Below are 16566 nucleotides of genomic sequence, written 5' to 3'. Positions count from 1 at the left end.
GCCCAGAATTAGAGCACTCTTGACCATGAGATTCACAAGCTGCTTGCAAGTCAGAAGATCTCCGAGGCCCGTTCTGCCTTTCAAATGGCTGAGCGTGAGCTCCTTCACAACGCTCACAGTCTTCCACACTGTCCCGGATGTCCAAGGCAGCAGAAGCTGGCATTTTAAAAGCATGCAAGTCGGCTTTGCAACCCTCCACAGATCCCACAATACATCACCAATTGGAACCAGAAGAGGGAGAAATCAAAGCCAGGAGCTCAGCCAAATGCCCCCTCTGGAGCTAGTAAAATAACAATAAATGCCATGATTTTCAAATGCTTACTATTTGCTGGGGCCTGTGTCAATTGCCCTGCACGGCTTTCCTCATTCAGTCCTTCAACAACCTCCCGGAGCAGGGACTGTTAGCCCATTTTACAGATGGACAGACAAGCCCACACAGCTAGGTGACCTCAATTCTCTACCCTGATACTCAGACCAGTGCCTGCTAGGGACAGGGCACTCCAGGAGGCAAGCCCTTCCCCCAGTGACAGAAGTCTGCTGGCCCTATGTGTTCAAGAGATGCGGAAGAGGAAGAGAGGTGATTGTCGCATAGGGCTCCAGCTGGGAAATACTCTTCCGGAAGGTGAGATAAAGCTGGAAAGAGCACTCTAGACCTGTGCTACCAGATAACACGAAAATACAAGCCAGGAACGGGAGGCACATACGTAATTTTAAGTTTTATGGTAGTCACATCGCAGGAAACAGTAAAAAGAAACAGGCGATATAAATTTTAATAATATATTCCACTTAACCCAATATATTGAAAATATTATCATTTCAATAGACAATCGATGTAAAATTTTAATGAGCTATTTTACATTCTCTTTCCATCTGTCTGAAACCCAGTGTGTGTTTTACACTTAAAGCACATCTCAGGGGTACCTGGGTGGCTCAGTCGGTTAAACGTCTGCCTTCAGTTCAGGTCATGACCGCAGAGTCCTGAGATGGAGCCCCACATCGGGCTCCCTGCTCAGCAAGGAGTCTGCTTCTCCTTCTCCCTCTCCTGGCCCTCCCCTTACTAGTCCACTCACTCTCTCTTTCTCTCTCTCAAATAAATAATATCTTAAAAAAAAAAAAAGCACATCTTAATTCAGATAAGCCACATTTTGGGTGTTCAATAGTTGTATGTGCCCAGTGGCTACTACATTACACAGAGGGGCCTTTAGGGGGAAAAATTCACATTCAAGGAACAAATACGGGGTTACTTGACGTCATCCAAGTACTTGGTGTATTACCAAATACCAAAAAGTTATCTGATTTCAGCTTCACAGAAGAATTCCTTTCGCCTTTTATCCCGGTTCTCCAATTTCGGTAGCAAAAATAACACTGATCAGGGGACCACTCAAATTTTGAGAAACAAGCTACCTAAAGGTAACAATGAATTTATTCAGAGTAAACACAAGACACTTTATACCAGATATAAACAACAGGGGGAAAGAATCCATTTAGTCAGTCACACTTTTAAAGACTGCTGTCACCAAGCCCATACTTAACACTTACTTAAATAGCTAAGAATTCAGAAAGGTGTCACTTTGGAATACAAACAGTCCTACAGGAGCCTTAATCTGATGCAAAACCTCTGGGCTTCGAAGAAAGGAAAAATAAGCAACTAATTTCAAGTTCCTAAACCTGCATTAGTAAAGCTTACCAATTAGAATATGATGTAACTAACCACCACCAAGAGACTGGATTTTTTTCCCCCTGAATAAATGAATGTGAGTCAAATATGAGCCAAAATCAATGTCATGGATCAGGAAACCTTTGCACATGATACCTGATATTGATACCTGCTCTTTCAGGTCAATTTCAAAACAGCTCCATGGCTTAAAAACTGCCCCGATAGCAGCAAGAATATAAATGCCCCTTGTAAATGCTTTTCTTCATGCTATTTTCTAAGGCAGGCTAAATGTCTCAGAATAGCAGAGTGATGGCACCAAAGTCCTGTCCCGGGCCAACTCCTGACAAAGAATTTCAAGACCCAGTTTGGGTGTTAGGAGGAAAGAGCTCTGTGATCAATAAGCAGTGTCTGTCAAGGCTAGGGCATTCACTTCAAATGCCAATCTCCAATCCCTGTGTAGGAAAACTGCAAAATAATACTGGGGCAAGTGGGGAGAAAAACACATAGGAACATACACATGCTACAAACGTTCATGGACTATTTCCTTCTGTGTGTACCCAAGGGGTAGGACGGGCCCAGTAACGGATACATGTACATCCTACCCACACAGATAATTTCAGTAATGAGATACCAAGGGTAACTGTAAACCTGTTCCTTCAAGCTGTGGGTCGGCGGCGGCGGGGGTAGGGGGGGTGTACAGGGCAAATGGAAACCTAATAACCATCTTTGGTAAATCTCTGTCAATAGAAAATGTTCCTGAGTAGCACAGGTACCTTAATTTATCCACTACCTACTCTGTTAGCAGCGAAGGAACATGACGCCATGTAGAAAGCCAAGTTCACAATCGGGCTCGGCCGTTTCATTAACTGTGGGATCTCCCCTCTCGCTGAGTGCCAGCGCTCCCACTTCTTCATGGGGCTGCAGGGCATTAACTGACAGCCTATCTCTGCAAGCGTTTCTTATACATTTTATTAAAAACAGCTAGGCAGGGGCGCCTGGGTGGCTCAGTGGGTTAAGCCTCTGCCGTCCACTCAGGTCGTGATCTCAGGGTCCTGGGATCAAGCTCCGCATCGGGCTCTCTGCTCTGCTCAGCGGGGAGCCTGCTTCCCCCTCTCTCTCTGCCTGCTTCTCTGCCTACTTGTGATCTCTCTCTCTCTGTCAAATAAATAAAAAGTAAATAAATAAAAAATAAAATAAAATCTTTAAAAAAATAAAAAATAAAATAAAAACATCCGGGCACCATGTATAATGCCTTGTGTTCCTAATGCTTTCCTGGTGCTTCACACTCACAGTCTCACTGCATCATCAAAAGGACTCTAGAAGGTTGAAACTCTTATTTTACAGATAAGAAAACTCATTGAAGTCACTGGCCCAGGTAAGTAAAGCTAGGATTTGCTAAGTTGGGCCGGTTACTTAAGTTGATGAACAGACCTGAGCAATTCGAAAACCATGAGCTTGCCAGTGGCCTGTTTTACCAGAATCCACCTGTCTCAAGACTCATTTCCTCAAAATTGTTAAAGATCCTGAGGCACGTTAAGCATTAACTCTGCAGGGGCACCCTGGTGGCTCAGATAGTTAGGCATCTGCCTTCAGCTCGGGTCATGATCTCCAGGTTTTGGAATCGAGCCCCATGTCAGGCTTCTGGCCGATGGGAAGTCTGCTTCTCCCTCTGCCTCTCCCCTGCTTGTGCTCTCTTTCTCTCTCTCAAATCAATGAAAAAAAAAAACCTTAAAAAAAAAAAGAATTATTTCTGCAGACTCTTTTGTTTCTGTGGTCAGAGTGCTTACCATTTCCCCCTACATTCTCCAGAAATCAAGTTAAACCTCCACTTGGCATCAGAGTGAAGGCAGAAAACTCAAGAACCAGCAGCCCCCTTTCCTTCAGTTACTGGGAAGCTTCTCCTTTAAAAAGCACATCCTAAAACAGGGTTCCGAAAGAACTCTAATGCCAGAGGTTACCCACCCTCTATCACACGAAATAATTACAGCAGCTTCTGCACCAGCTGTCTAGTCGAGAAAACGAAGGGCTGATCCCTCACACTGTCAGGAGATCGTTCTTACCCTCCACCAGTCCTCTCCACACGTGTTAGCAGAGAAAATGACTAGTTTTAGAAGAATGTGCTAGAATGGCGGGAAGAAGAAAAAAAACAGGTGGACATCGACCAGCAATGTGTTCTAGAAAGCTGAGGTTCTGTCTAAGCACATTTGGAATCACCATGCCGTACCAGCAAGTACGCACCAGTGAGTACGTGTCTGTCTCATCATGGTCAGTCAGCAAGGTGGTCAACCCCATGCTTGTAAAGCGAGCAAAAATGGTCGGTTCAGGCAAGCCCTTTTCCTAGACCAACCTGCCCAAAGCCATTACCAGGCAACAGATCAACATTCATCTTCAGGCGCTATGGTCAGTTCCAGCAAGCTCTGCTGCCCTCTAGATACCTCATGTCACTATGACTAGAACAACCAAAGCAGGAATGAGAAAGCCCACTGCTCTGGAATCAACCCTGTAAGCCGAGGGTACTACGGATGGAAATGAACACCAGTTCACGGAATGTAGCCTAAGTTACTCCACAGAGAAGGAAAAAATTTTTAAAAAGTTTGTAATCATCAAAACATAACCCTACTGCCCCTTAAGACATTTGAGTCTAATTAGAATATATTGTTTCCAGCAAAGGATACCTCAGTGGCCAGCAACAGAAAGTGAAAATTCTATTCACTATTCTCTCTTTAAAAGATGGGACTTCAAACACCATGACAGTATATACACCCTGAATTCTCTTAAGGAAGAGATAGCCTATGTCTAATGAGGATGCCAGCTACCAACGTGAGATTTCTAGAAACCACACACAATGCTATCAATGTCTTATAAAACGTGCTCTGAAGTGTTTTAGGGAACATTCATTCTACCAGTGTTCAAATACGACTACCACCACCTAGATACTGAAGGCAGAGCAGATGGAAGGAGAAATGACATCCTGGTCAACAGTCTACTTAGGCTCTGAATCCTACATGGGGAATACATGTGAATATACCATATATCAGAATGGCCACTCGAGGAAATGTGCTAGAAGGAGAGCAAAGGAATTAAATCCTCCATCTGTCTACGCCAAAAGCTGGCCACTTTACTTCGTTCAAAGTTCAGGTTCTCCTATGCTACGGTTGTAAAAAATGAAGATGGGCTATTTCTATCATCTATTAATCCATGCATGCGTATCATGTGCAAAAAAAATTATGGCTCAGGGATGTTATGTGAAAAAAATAAGATATTTGACAAGGAACTCGCTAAACTGACTGCACTATTAATGGACTCAGATCTTTCTACATGGGCCACTACCCTCTTTCACCACCTCTACCTTCCACCCCCATCACCCTCTTCCTGTACAGCTGGGTAACAAGAAAGTGACCAAGAGAGTTAGTTCTTAAATCAAATGATACATTTTTCAAAACAACTTTTTTTTAAGTTGACTAAGCCAACAGCAATTTCGATCAGCAACAAAAGTCACCATATTACTGTAAAATACCAAAGTAGCAGGCCATTTACAGAGCAAAAATAAAAAGGACACAACCAGCAGAGCTGCACTCCAGCTTTCATGGGCCAGACTGATAGGAACAAAGTCACTCCATCAGCCAGGGATGGTCTTCCTTGCAGTACCACATACACAACCCATCCACACTTACACACAACCAATCCAGAGAATACAAAACCTCAAACAAGCAGCAACAAAAAAAAACCTTCCCTCGAGCAGAGACTTAGAGATCTCCTACATGCACATGGCAAACACCTCCAGGGACCAGCCGAGTATTGTAAATAACCTCTACGGGCCAGGTGAGCGTCCCATCTCAAGGGGCAGGCACTACTGAATGCAAGCTTACTGTTGTTGCCAAGCAAGGGCACAGGCCCTAGGTTGCAATACCTTCCCATTCTTCAGGAGTAACACAGACTTCTATAGGAAGCCACTATGAGGAGAGGAGCTGTGGTCACCACTGTCCCCGCCCCCCAGTGCCCAGAACAGTGCCTGGCACACTTAAGTTTTCAGGATACACTTGTTGAAGGCAGGAATGCAAAATGCCCCAATTTTCTATTTCATTTTTTAAATTTTCAACACACTATGGCCAAACCAGTATGGCCAGATGCCCCCTGCAGAACTCCAGATAACACAAATGACTGTCCTGTCTCCATTTCTCTTTTCCAGAGCAAGATCCAGAACTAGCTTTCCATTCTCTTTTTAGACAAAGAACCCTACCCATCACCCCAATCACAAATCACGTTCATTTTAAAGGCCCTACATAACTTGAATGGCATGAACAAGCCTCCATTTTTTTTTTTTTAACCGGGACTCCTGGAGAAATAAGATTTAATGTTTAAAAACAAAAAATAGCTTACAGGCATTCCATTAACCAAGATCTACTCACCACCTTGTTTGCTACTCCCTCGGGATAGTCTGTTGCAAGGTCAGAAACATAATCAAAGGGTTCATGGACAGAGCCTTAGGAAGCAAGCTCTCAGAGGAAAGTTAACGAGAAGTACACCTCAGACACCATAACGTAATATGCAGTGAGCACCGGACTCGCATACTGTGGAAAAGTTTCAACCTCCCAAACTGTGCAGCCCGGCATCGACGATCCCTAAAATTCTAGAAGAATCTCAAAAGCCATTTAGTTAAGCGTGTGAGGGAGAAAAAAAAAAAAACAAAGAAACAGAGGGTGTTGCCTAGATCCCACAGCTGGCCTGGCTGGCTGCCAAGGCTGGTTCTAAACTGCAGAAGAAAAATCCAGAACCCAAACCATCTCCTGTCCCCAGGTACAAGTCCCTCGGACCTTTTCCGGCAGTCAAAAAATGACACAGCCAGTCAGCTGAGCTCCAGGGCCTGCAGCCCACACTTAAATGATATATGGGCGAATAATAATACCACCATGTTAGCAGATCACCCTCTTTGATGCCCCAAACAGAAGACAGACTACACTGGATCACTCGAAGAGGAATCAAAAAAAAAAACTTACCGCCAACAAACTCACTCTGTCCACAGCTATTATCACCTTATTGAGAAGCTAAAGTAATTTGCTGAAAGGTCATCTCTTCAATGAAACCAAATAAAGTCCGATACTAATTGCATCATTTCCTTATTTATGTGTGGCAAATACAGGAAGACACCTTCACTGCAGTGTGGATGGTCCTCGCTTATATGAGAAAAGGAGGAGGGCGAAATACACCAGGCTGCGTCTGGCTCCTCACTGGCCTTCCCCCAGAATTTGGAAAAACAGTTTTCAAACAAACAACAACCAGTCTGAAATTCAAAATTACCCTGAAAGACGGTTAGTGAGATTTATACTACCCACCCCCCACTTACTACAGGGTGACACCTTGGACCAGCGACAGCTTCCCTCAGCTCTATCTTACAAGCAGAGATATTCAGTTTCTACTTCCAGGTAGATCAAACGTACATAAAAAGCTTAGGCACAGGGACACCTGGACTGCTAGGTCCGTTAAGTGTCTGCCTTCAGCTCAGGTTAAGATTTCAGGGTTCTAGGATCTAGTCCCACATCGGGCTCCCTCAGTGGGGAGTCTGCTTCTCCCTATGCCTATCCCCCTGCTCGTGCTCTCTCCCTCTCCCTCTTTCTCCCAAATAAAGAAATAAATAAAATCTTAAAACACACACACACACACACACACACACACACACACACTTAGGCACAGTGCCTAGATAATGGCTAGCACTTGGTGAGGTGAGCTAGTACAACTACTGTTCCCATTATATAGATTAAAACACTGAGGCCCATTTGCCCAAGGTAACACTGCTGTAATAGAACAAAGAATTTCAACCTGGGCCTCTAGGGTCCTACAACGGTTCCTGAAGAAGAGGTATATATATGTCAGCCTCAGGGACCACCAATACCACTCAACCCCCTTTCCACAAGTTGTTGGGTAATTCACCCAAGGCAGCCCAACTACCCAGTGCCACAGCCAAGAAGAGCACTGCTAGCTCTCAGCCTCTACACTCATGGAATGGAAACACTTCAGGAAAAGTGATTTAAAAAAAAAAAGAAGAAGAAGAAGAGAAATCATTTATAAATAACAATTGCTTTGTAAATAAATCCTTTTGACAAATGCGTGACTAACTTCACTCTTGGAAAAGTCAAATGACATTTCCTCACTAGTGTGGCCTATGTTTTCGTATTTGGTAAATTGTTTATGGCTGTGTCTCTATCCAAACTATTCCAAATTGATGCATTTATCTGATTGAAGTGTACTGTGGAGTTTACAAGGCTGCAGTGGGGTGAGAATCCTCTTGGATTCATGCAACCAGTGTGAATTCCTCAAAAGTACACCCAATGCAATATCAATCGACAAACCTGTTTTGCTCTCCTGGTTAGAAAAATACTATCGTAGACCCAAAAATAAGACCAGTCGTCCTATTTTCTTACATGGAAGTGTTACATATTCCATGAACTATGCTTTCATTTCTTCTTTTTTAGTTGCTAGATTTTAGCAGCCAACTGTGTCACTTTGCCACAGCCCCAAAATAGCTAAGTCGAGTGGTTGAAAATCGCATTTTGTTGTCTGGCCAGGAAACCATCATGCTGATTTCAGTTTGCAAAAAATTGATTCGAGGGCAGAAGCGAGGCGCGGTTGGGGCTCTCTCCTGCAAGCTCTCTGCAGGTCTGAAGCCACGGAGAGCTGGAGACAGGGACATGGCTGTGTCCAAGGGCCATACAAGTACAAAATAATACCCAAGTGGTACAGTTTGCTTCCCATCAGCAGCATGAAATTAAAAGCCAGAAATGACAGTAACAGGCAGATGCACCCTCCTGGGTTACAACACAGTCAGGAAGGCCTGAGAAGAATCAGCATCCCAGGGTGCACGACCAAGCAGCTCTTTCTACAATGGATAGCACCACGCACAGCTCCTGGAGATTCACGCAGCACCTTTTAAACCTGTGGAAAACATTTTTCCCATTTAAAGTTGGGGACGTGGAGACCCTCCTTTGGAATGTGAGTGAGAAGGTCTCTCGGACTTCACTGAGGCTTTCTCACTTTTTTAAAACCTCAAAATCTAACCATTTCACTATTTTTACATGGGATATCCTCTTGCTAGTCTAACTTCTTGTCCTAAAAAAAGCTAAGCCAGTTCCAAACCCATTGGTCAAATTTATGTAAATACTTTTTAAATGTTTTTGTTTTTACATACGGTTGTCATTTTCGGTTCTAGTCTCCTCTTCCCATACACTCCTCTTCCAATCTCATTAGTACACATAAAATAAAAATGGCTCATATACTGAGCACTTACTGTTTACCATGCAAAGTTCTCAGTCCTTTAGCACACGCATTCTCGCTCAAGCCACACAAAGACCTCAGGAGTCAGGGTCCTATTGCTGTGCCATTTCACAGAGAGAGAGAGAAAAAAGACAGGCACAGAGAGGTTAAGTAACTTGTCTAAGGCAGCACAGCTAGTAATGGAACAGGCAAGCTGGCTGCGAGACCACATTCTTACATACTTCAATATACCCAGTACAACTCTCCACAGCCACCTGGTTTAAAAACAGAAACAGAAAATATTAAGTTCCAGGCTCCAACAAGACTTCTCCCTGCTATATGCTGACACACCAGTACATGGACCCTTAAGAAAACCAAAGTTCTCCCTCAATGTGAAAGCTGCCTCCCACCCCCAGTACAGCAGGACCATCACCCAATTCAGCTAGAGGGCCTTCGAAAAAAGAAGCCAGGCACATGTCCAGCCTGGTCAGCTGTCATTCCTCCATGGAGCCCTAAAAGCACTTTTGACACTGTTTTTGCAAAGAAGCCTATCAAGCACTATACTCATAAAATCTTTGAACCCGCAGAGTCCTGGCAAACCATCTCACATAGGTTATCTATTTTTTTTTTCTGTCAAACACCAGAGATTCTGCTAGAAACGATACCAGGTAAAAGGGCCCCTCCAATCCCAGGTGTCTCTACAGAAGCAGACAATGGCACAGGGAGCCCTCTAGCTACTTCAGGCAATCTTACACAGCTATCTCTTATAAACCTCCCCAACCCCTTCAGAATGGGAGCAAGCCACAAAAGTATCTATTGTAGATTTCAATCACCAGACTTTCCTCAAAATGAAATTCACCTGCATTACTTCCAGATTTGCTTTTTTTAAAGAGACATTAACAACTCGGAGGTATTGGAACTTGGAGACAGAGGAATTGTAAGAAAAACAGGAAGAGGTAAACAAGGACTTTTAGAACACATTTCCTTTTTGGAGTGTTGGTGTTGGGGGGGTTGTTTTTTTTTGTTTGTTTGTTTGTGTTTGGTTAGGATTCCTTGTAAACACAACCTCGCCCCACAGGCCCCCAAAAGAGTCAAAACAAAGATACAGATAACTGTTTACCTTACAAATGTGCCTCTGATCTTTTAAGTGCACAAAACATTGCCATAGTCCTGTGTTTAGTTCTTTACACGGAAGATGGTCACTCCCATTTCTCAGGCAGAGAGCCCAAAGTACCTGATCTTTTAATCATGTGCAAATATTTAGTGAGGCCCTAATTAATGGGTGCCCAAGCAACGTCATTCTGGGACAAACTCCACAAGCAACTCCCACTGCCTGTGGGGGGCAGGCTCTTCTCAAGCAATTATTTCTTTCCACGAAGCTCTACACAGTACTTACTAGCTTTGCCTACAATAAGCTCTGGTGGGAGCTGGGCACACTTCTTGGCCTCCTTCATATTATTAGATACACAGGCCTTTCATTCTCCACACATACAGCCAAAAATGTAGTTTCAGTGATTACCACTTATTGCCTGAGTGTGGTCAAACCTGTACCAGAGCACATCAAGGGCTTATTGGGGAGGGAAGTGGGTAGAGAATCAAGAATTTCTGAGATAACTTCAGATAATTTCAGAAGTTGTGCTTTATGAAAGGTAATTTCATGGAAGATGTCCCCCAGGATGAAAATGTCAATCATCATTTTTCTTAATCTTGCAATTCAGAATGCACACCCATCTTAAAATCTTTACTTGCTTAGAAATACCACTGCATAGTCCTGAGTCCTATGCAAGTAAAATGTTGAATGGAATTTCAGATTAAAAAAATATAGGGGCGCCTGGGTGGCTCAGCGGGTTAAAGCCTCTGCCTTCAGCTCAGGTCATGATCCCGGAGTCCTGGGATGGAGTCCCGAATCCTGGCTCTCTGCTCAGCAGGGAGCCTGCTTACCCCTCTCCCCCAAACCCCCCGCCTGCCTCTCTGCCTACTTGTAATCTCCGTCTGTCAAATAAATAAAATCTTTAAAAAAGAAAAAAAAATTTATATATATATATATATATACACATATATATATTTATTTATTTTTACCATAAAAGAAAAGAGGTAAAGCAACAAAGCATTAGCAACACTTGCTGTCTTGACCTAAGTTAAGCTAATGTTAAGTGTCCAGACTGTCCTTTTGGTTAAGAAGTTTCCAGAAAAACAAGGAAGGGAGTACGGTGGTAGGAGGGGGGTCCTCAGTAACAACGGCTATGGGGCATTTATAATGATCTTACAGGAATGGCAAGAAAGTCCGTTCCAACTGGTGCATCAGTATTTTACTGATTATACTACATTAACTTGGGAGTTTTTCAGAACACAAAAATGAACGTAAAAGGGTTTTGGTTTGGTTTCGCTATCCCTGCACTGCCTCACGAAAACAATATAATCTTTTACTTGGTGAAAACAAGTCCTTAATTACGGGGAGAAGCCTCACTTTTGGAGACTTCTTTTTCTCCTTTCAGCCAACATTTCCTTAACCTTTCTCCCTCCAGCAACAGCAACTTCTCATTTCTAAAGAGCTCTATATGCCCATTTGGTATTGCAGTTCTAACTCCATCAACCCTGTAAGAGGGACGCTGTTTACACAGAAACATGAAAGACTATATTTATTCCACAACTGTGTCAGAGGGCCTGAGTTTCAAGACCCGACACACAAAGATTCTTCATGTTGGAACAGGACATCTCAAGTCGGGATTAGGGAGTCGGGGGCCATGCATGATTTCTCACTACATCCCTAAAGACTAAGACTGCTGCTGACTTTCAAACATTACTTCCACATTTTTCTAAGAAGGCCATAAAGGATGTCCATCAGGAATAAGCATGTACATGCAAATGCGCCAAGAGACAGTGGAGAGAGAGATTCACCAGACATCAATCACGGATCCTCCGATTCTGACACATCCAAAGTACAGAGCAGAGCTTATCCATCTGAAGTGTTTCCAACGTCAGCCTCCTAGATGTAATGTAATTATGGTACAAACATATCAGAATCAAAGAGAACGGTTTCACTCTGAGGGCGGAAAGAGAGAAGAAATCAATAAAAAAAATTTTTTTTCTGTTTCTGCTGAATAGCTTACAAATGTAAAATCATAAAATGTTAACCCTCTCAAGTAGCATATTTTGTATCCTGGTGAAGGCACTTAGACTCTCAATGATTAGATACATATATATGCCAAATGCTTAAATGAAGTATGCATAAGATTTGCTTTAAAATAATGAGGTGTTAGGGAGGGTGGTGGGTACAGAAAAGACTGAGTTCCTAATTGGGGTAACTGGGTAGGGATCCATTATATTTTCCTATTTTCATAAATCTTTCTATAGCAGTATTTTTTAAAAAGATGTAGAAAAAGAATGTACTATGCACTAAAATATATTTGATAGCACTTCTGCTCTGAAAAGTGGAAATACCACTTTAAACACTAACGGAGATGCTGGTCCCACACCTGCCATATACTGTACTGTTGTTGGGAGACTAAAAGCCACTGTTTCTGACCAGCTGGGGAAAGATCCATGGCAGGGCTGTTTCCAAAACCCTTCCAAATTACAGCTACCCTGTATCCTGAACACGAGCGGAGAACAAATCTAACTGGAAAGTTAGTCATTCTGAGAGGAAACAAAATTACAAGGGATTTGGGATAAGGCCTCACAAGGAGGACCCTAATCCAACACCACAGGCATCTTTGTCCGTTGTGGCAACCAGATAAAAGCTCCCAAGATTACGGAGAGCAAGAAGGGGGGGGGGTCCCAAAGCGAACGCGGGCCCCCACCGGGTTCGGAACCGGCCAGGAGCAGCAGCGCCCAGCGGAGGCCGCCTCCTCGCTCCAGGGCGCACCCGCAGCCCCGGAGCCTCGGAACCTGGCCACGTGCGCCCCACCCCCGCTCCCACCGCGGCCCCACCGCACCCAGAAGGCAGAGCCGGACCAGTGGAGGTGGTAAGAGCCCCACCGGTGGCTCAGGGGCGCCCCCTGAGGTCCAGCGGCGTCGCGGCACCCTCGAAAAGCGGAAAGCCGCCCTCTCCCACGGCTCTGACATTTTAACTTTGCCTGGTTCCAAAGGCTGCTCGCTGCACCCTCTCCAGAGGCACTTTTCCAAACCACAGCCCCTCTTCCCCGCGCCTCACACCATTGCCCCTTCCCTTTCCGACACCCTCAGGCTCCAAGGCGAGGGAATGTGCTATTTACCTCGCAGCGTGGGCACGAAAAGAAAATGTGGAAGATGAAAACTGTCCAAGACCCACGAAGGCGGCATCACTGGAGGTCCCATTTTGGATTTCAAGCTTCCTGAGACATCAGGAAAAAGAAAACCACGGCCAACCCACTGGCTGCATACCCGAGCTAAGGAGAACGCCAGACGTGAAATTAGAAATTCCTCTTATTTCGCAAGGCTGCTCTCCTGCTGACTCCCACTGCCCCCATTAAAAAGCATGACCCTTACAAAGCTCGACCCCACTGTGCACCTGAGCCCACTCAGCCGGCAAGCTCACAGCAAAGAAAGTCCAGAAGGAGCAGATGGAGAACACAAATACTGAGCAACAGTCTTTTAAGGGAGAGAGGGCATTTCTTAAGGGGAAATGTCCACACCGCGCCCAGCTCCGTGGAGGCAGGACCCTAGTAGGCAAACCGCAGGCCTCGGGGTTAGGCTGGGCACACGTCCTCGCTAGCCATCCGAGCTGGGTTTCTGGGCAGTGGCAGGAGCTCCCTGCGGTTCCGGGGGCAGGAGGATGCGCAGAGAGGAAAGGGGTGCCGTAGAAAAGACTGTGCTTTGCCTCTCTGCTCCTCGAGGCCACCCCTGTGCCTGCAAAAGGGACACTCGCTGCCACTCCCCAAGCAAGTCCCCCAGGGCAGCGAGAGTGCCCGCGCCCTGTTGCAGGGCGCACGATGTAGCTGGAGGACCCGCTGCACCAAAACCTTGCGCTCAGGCCGCTCGGGGACAAGCGGCTGTGACCAGAGAGACCAGAAACATCGGGGCACGTTTCTTTTTCCCTTCCTTCAGATAACACCCACCTCTAGGTAACCAAGAGCTAATGGATGAAAGGGCAGAGAAAACGGGGGTGGGGGGTCTCTATCCTTAGGACAACGAGATTTTAAAAAATTAAAAAGCGAATCGCCCCCCTTCTTCCCACCCGTTCCCCGGCTAAGGCAGAGGACGTGGCCTCCACCCCCCGAGGATGGGGCCGGACAGATTCAAAGGAGCTCCGGGGTGCAGCTGTAGCGGGGGGGCTGGGGGGGACGCCTGCATGAGAGGCGAGGGAGGCGGCTGGCCTCTGCCCTGCGGGAGGGGAGAGGAAAGAGGGTCGGCCGGTGGAGGGCTGGAAGTGGAGGGTCGCAGAGCCGCACACCGCTACGTGCGGTGATTTATTATCGTCACCAATGGCCAATACAGTTCCCGTCTTAACCCGGCCAGAAAGGAGCGGGTCTAGGTCGGCCAGCCGCGAACAGCCTGCAAAGAGGCAAAGATGAAGGTAGGCAGGGCGCGCGAGACAGGAAAAAATTCGCCCCGGCGCGAACAGCAACCCAACAGCCGACCACCCCCACCACCCCCCCGCGCCCCTACAGGAGCAACCCTGCGGAGCAGAGTTGCAGGGTAAAGGGGCGCGGGCCGGGGCTGGGGAAGCCACGATCTCCCTAAACCGCCTGTTCCAGCCCTCCCACCGCTCCCGGGCCCCCGCGCGGGTGAAGGCTGGCTCGCTCCAGCACTGAAGGGCAGCCCACGTCCCAGCCCCGAGCTGGGGTCGCCCCTCGCCCCGGACACAAGAACGCAGGCTGCTCTCAACGTTCCCAGTCCTCCACGTTTAGCCTCCAGCTTCCATCCTCCTAACACCCTCCAAAGGGTCGGGAAGCAGCAAAGCAAGTCCCTCTCCTTCGGAGCTCCTTCAATCTTCTCGGGGGTGTGGGGCGCACCCTGGGCCCCCCAAACCCACAGAGGCATTCTCCCCTGGCCCCAGTCCCTTCAACGGCCCCAGAGGTCTAGCTCTCTCCAACAGTGACGGATCTGCAAAGCGAGCTTTTCTTCTTACTCGGGCTCCCCCAGACCCCCCCAAACCTGAGCGAGAGCAGACCCCTTACGGCCCCCGTCCCCTTTTCCCCGCCAGCTCCTGCTTCCACCATCACCAACCATCAGCCTCCCTAAACGCCGCCAGAACCAGCGGAGCGGATCCCTCTCTCCTCCCCGTGTGCCCGGCCCCCCTTCACCCTCTCTGGGGTCCCCGGGACGGGCGCCCGAGCTCCGTGCCGCGGCCACAACTCCGCATCCCCCGCGCGCGCCGGCCAGGGCCGGGTCCCCTCAGCGGCCGGCACTCACCGGGGAAGCACACGACATAATGGAGCACGGAACTGGTGATTTTCAGGAACAAAATCCACCAACACGGTTCCAGTAACCTCCGCATGTCCGAAAACGCACATCGAAAAGAGGAAGGCTGGGGGGTAAACTTGTTGAGTAAGTTCTTGTCTCCGTGTGAGCCTCCGCTAAGCCCTGGCTCTTCCCCTGTTCGCCCGCTCTACGGGCCCCCCGCTCTCGGCGGTCCGAGTCCCCCTGGAATCCGGGAAGCCGCCGAGCGCCCCCCGGAAAAATCTCAAAAAAGTGACCGGGAACGCGGAGCCACGCTGGGGACGATCCTCGGTGGAGATGGGCTGCTTTCCGTTCAAAAAAAGAGCAAGCCGAGCGAGCAGGGCGAGTAATCGGCGGGCGGCGACGATGCCCGGGGCCCGGGGCAGGCAGGGACCGCAGGCGGCAGCGGCGAGCAGCCGAAGATCCCCAACTTGAGTCGGCGGCGCAGCGCAGCCCGAGAGCCGGCGGGCGGCGGCGGGGCTGAGCGCGGCGCGGCGTCTCCGGGCTTCAGGCAGGCAGCTCCTTCCAGGGCCCGGGGAAGGAAGGAGGCATGTTTGCGAGCGGGGAAGGGGAGGGGAGAGGCGGGGGGAGCGAAAAGCCCCCCAAAATAGAAACGGCCGGAGGAAACGCAGGAAAACACAAAGGATCTCACAGTGGCGCTGGGGCGAGGGCGCCTTCAGTCCATGCTCCTGAAAGTTGTGGCTCCAGCGCAGGCTGGGGAGGAACGAGGAGCGCGGGGCTGGAAACTGGCCATGCCTCCATACAGGAAGTAACATGTGAGCATGGATCCTGGCAGAGACTTTAAAGCCGGCGAGCGAGCGAGCAGGGGGCGCGCGGCGGCGGGCGCGGCGGCGCGCGAGGCGGCGCGCGAGCAGGGGCGCGCGGCGGGCACGGGGGCGCGCAGCCGGGGCTGCGGGCCACGAGAGCGCGCCCACCGCGCTCTTAAAGCAGCCGTGCTCGCCTCTCGCCTCCGGGGGGTCTCAAAGCCAGGTTCTCCCCGCGCGCGGCCCGCGACACTGCGGGCTCGGCTGAGGCAGTTTGGGTAATGGGGACAGCTCCGGCCGGGTCTCGGGGAGAGGAAGGAAGGTGGTTGCCTTCTTGAGCTGGCGAGTGTTTGCCAGATTCCAGTTCTTCGAGCTCTTAAAGACGCCGAGCTTTGCGCGGGCTTGACAAGAGGTCTCCCCTCCGTCCGCGTTGCTCGCAGATCCCGGGCGTGTGGGGAGGGGGGCTTGCTTCGGGTCTAAGGAGAGGAGGGGAACGGCCGGCTCCTTTCCTTTTTTGGATGAGGGGGTTTCCAGTTC

At 48.2% G+C, this 16566-nt stretch overlaps 1 protein-coding gene across 5 annotated transcripts in view; it reads right to left on the bottom strand.

Moving 5' to 3' along the window:
* PTPRG (protein tyrosine phosphatase receptor type G) overlaps positions 1 to 16030 on the bottom strand; it is a 699794-nt gene extending 683764 nt beyond the window's left edge. For 3 of the 5 annotated variants that reach the window (XM_032359242.1, XM_032359260.1, XM_032359266.1), the window contains exon 1: positions 15239 to 16029. In XM_032359242.1, the coding sequence (XP_032215133.1) occupies positions 15239 to 15339 (101 nt within the window). In that variant the 5' untranslated portion in view covers positions 15340 to 16029. Of the gene's footprint in view, positions 1 to 15238 lie in introns of all 5 variants that reach the window. The other 2 variants (XM_032359252.1, XM_032359271.1) reach the window with 2 other exon arrangements.
* Between the last annotated feature and the right edge of the window lie 536 nt (positions 16031 to 16566).

Source organism: Mustela erminea, chromosome 1 (assembly GCF_009829155.1).
Source record: "Mustela erminea isolate mMusErm1 chromosome 1, mMusErm1.Pri, whole genome shotgun sequence".
Classification (NCBI taxonomy): domain Eukaryota; kingdom Metazoa; phylum Chordata; class Mammalia; order Carnivora; family Mustelidae; genus Mustela; species Mustela erminea.
Note: the sequence above shows the minus strand (reverse complement) of the source record. Positions and strands in the feature narration are given on the sequence as shown.